Source organism: Bison bison, unplaced genomic scaffold (genome assembly GCF_000754665.1).
Source record: "Bison bison bison isolate TAMUID 2011002044 unplaced genomic scaffold, Bison_UMD1.0 scf7180017855054, whole genome shotgun sequence".
NCBI lineage: Eukaryota > Metazoa > Chordata > Mammalia > Artiodactyla > Bovidae > Bison > Bison bison.
The window spans coordinates 9,853-10,305 of record NW_011485627.1 but is presented as its reverse complement, the minus strand read 5'-3'; the positions used below and the strand labels follow the sequence as shown (position 1 = coordinate 10,305).

The 453-nt window shown below is 62.7% G+C and overlaps 1 protein-coding gene and 1 long non-coding RNA gene across 2 annotated transcripts in view; both read left to right on the top strand.

The window, feature by feature from the left end:
* LOC105001613 (SRSF protein kinase 3-like) overlaps positions 1 to 453 on the top strand; it is a gene marked incomplete at its 5' end in the record, with an annotated part of 6,793 nt that overhangs the window by 5,638 nt on the left and 702 nt on the right. The window contains 2 exons of the mRNA XM_010857988.1: positions 62 to 131; positions 214 to 306. Coding sequence (XP_010856290.1) covers positions 62 to 131; positions 214 to 306 — 163 coding nt within the window. The remainder of the gene's footprint in view (positions 1 to 61; positions 132 to 213; positions 307 to 453) is intronic.
* On the top strand, positions 42 to 453 carry LOC105001602. Its single transcript, XR_826885.1, has 3 exons — positions 42 to 131; positions 214 to 306; positions 419 to 453. It is a non-coding gene; the product is annotated as an uncharacterized LOC105001602 (long non-coding RNA).

Sequence of the window (453 nt, the reverse complement as noted above, 5' to 3'; positions counted from 1 at the left end):
GCTGTACCCCATCCGGGCAGACTCACTGGGGCCAACAGCCTTAACCCTCTGCCCTTTTCAGGCCTTTGAGCTGGCCACTGGCGACTACCTATTTGAACCGCACTCGGGAGAAGACTACAGTCGTGATGAGGGTAGGAATTGGCGAACCCCAGGGTCCGGCCTCAGGACCTCCCAGCCGCCTGGCCAACCTCCCAGCTCCCTTTCTGTCCACAGACCACATCGCCCACATTGTGGAGCTGTTAGGAGACATCCCCCCAGCCTTTGCCCTCTCAGGCCGCTACTCCCGGGAGTTCTTCAACCGGAGAGGTGGGGCCGCCTGGATGGAGGGGTGATGTGGGAACTTGGGGGCCAGCGAGGGGTCTCAGATGACAGGCCTCCCAGGAGGAGGCTGACTTGTGGCGTGCTGGCCTGCCTCCAGGGGAGCTTCGGCACATCCAGCACCTCAAGGAGTGG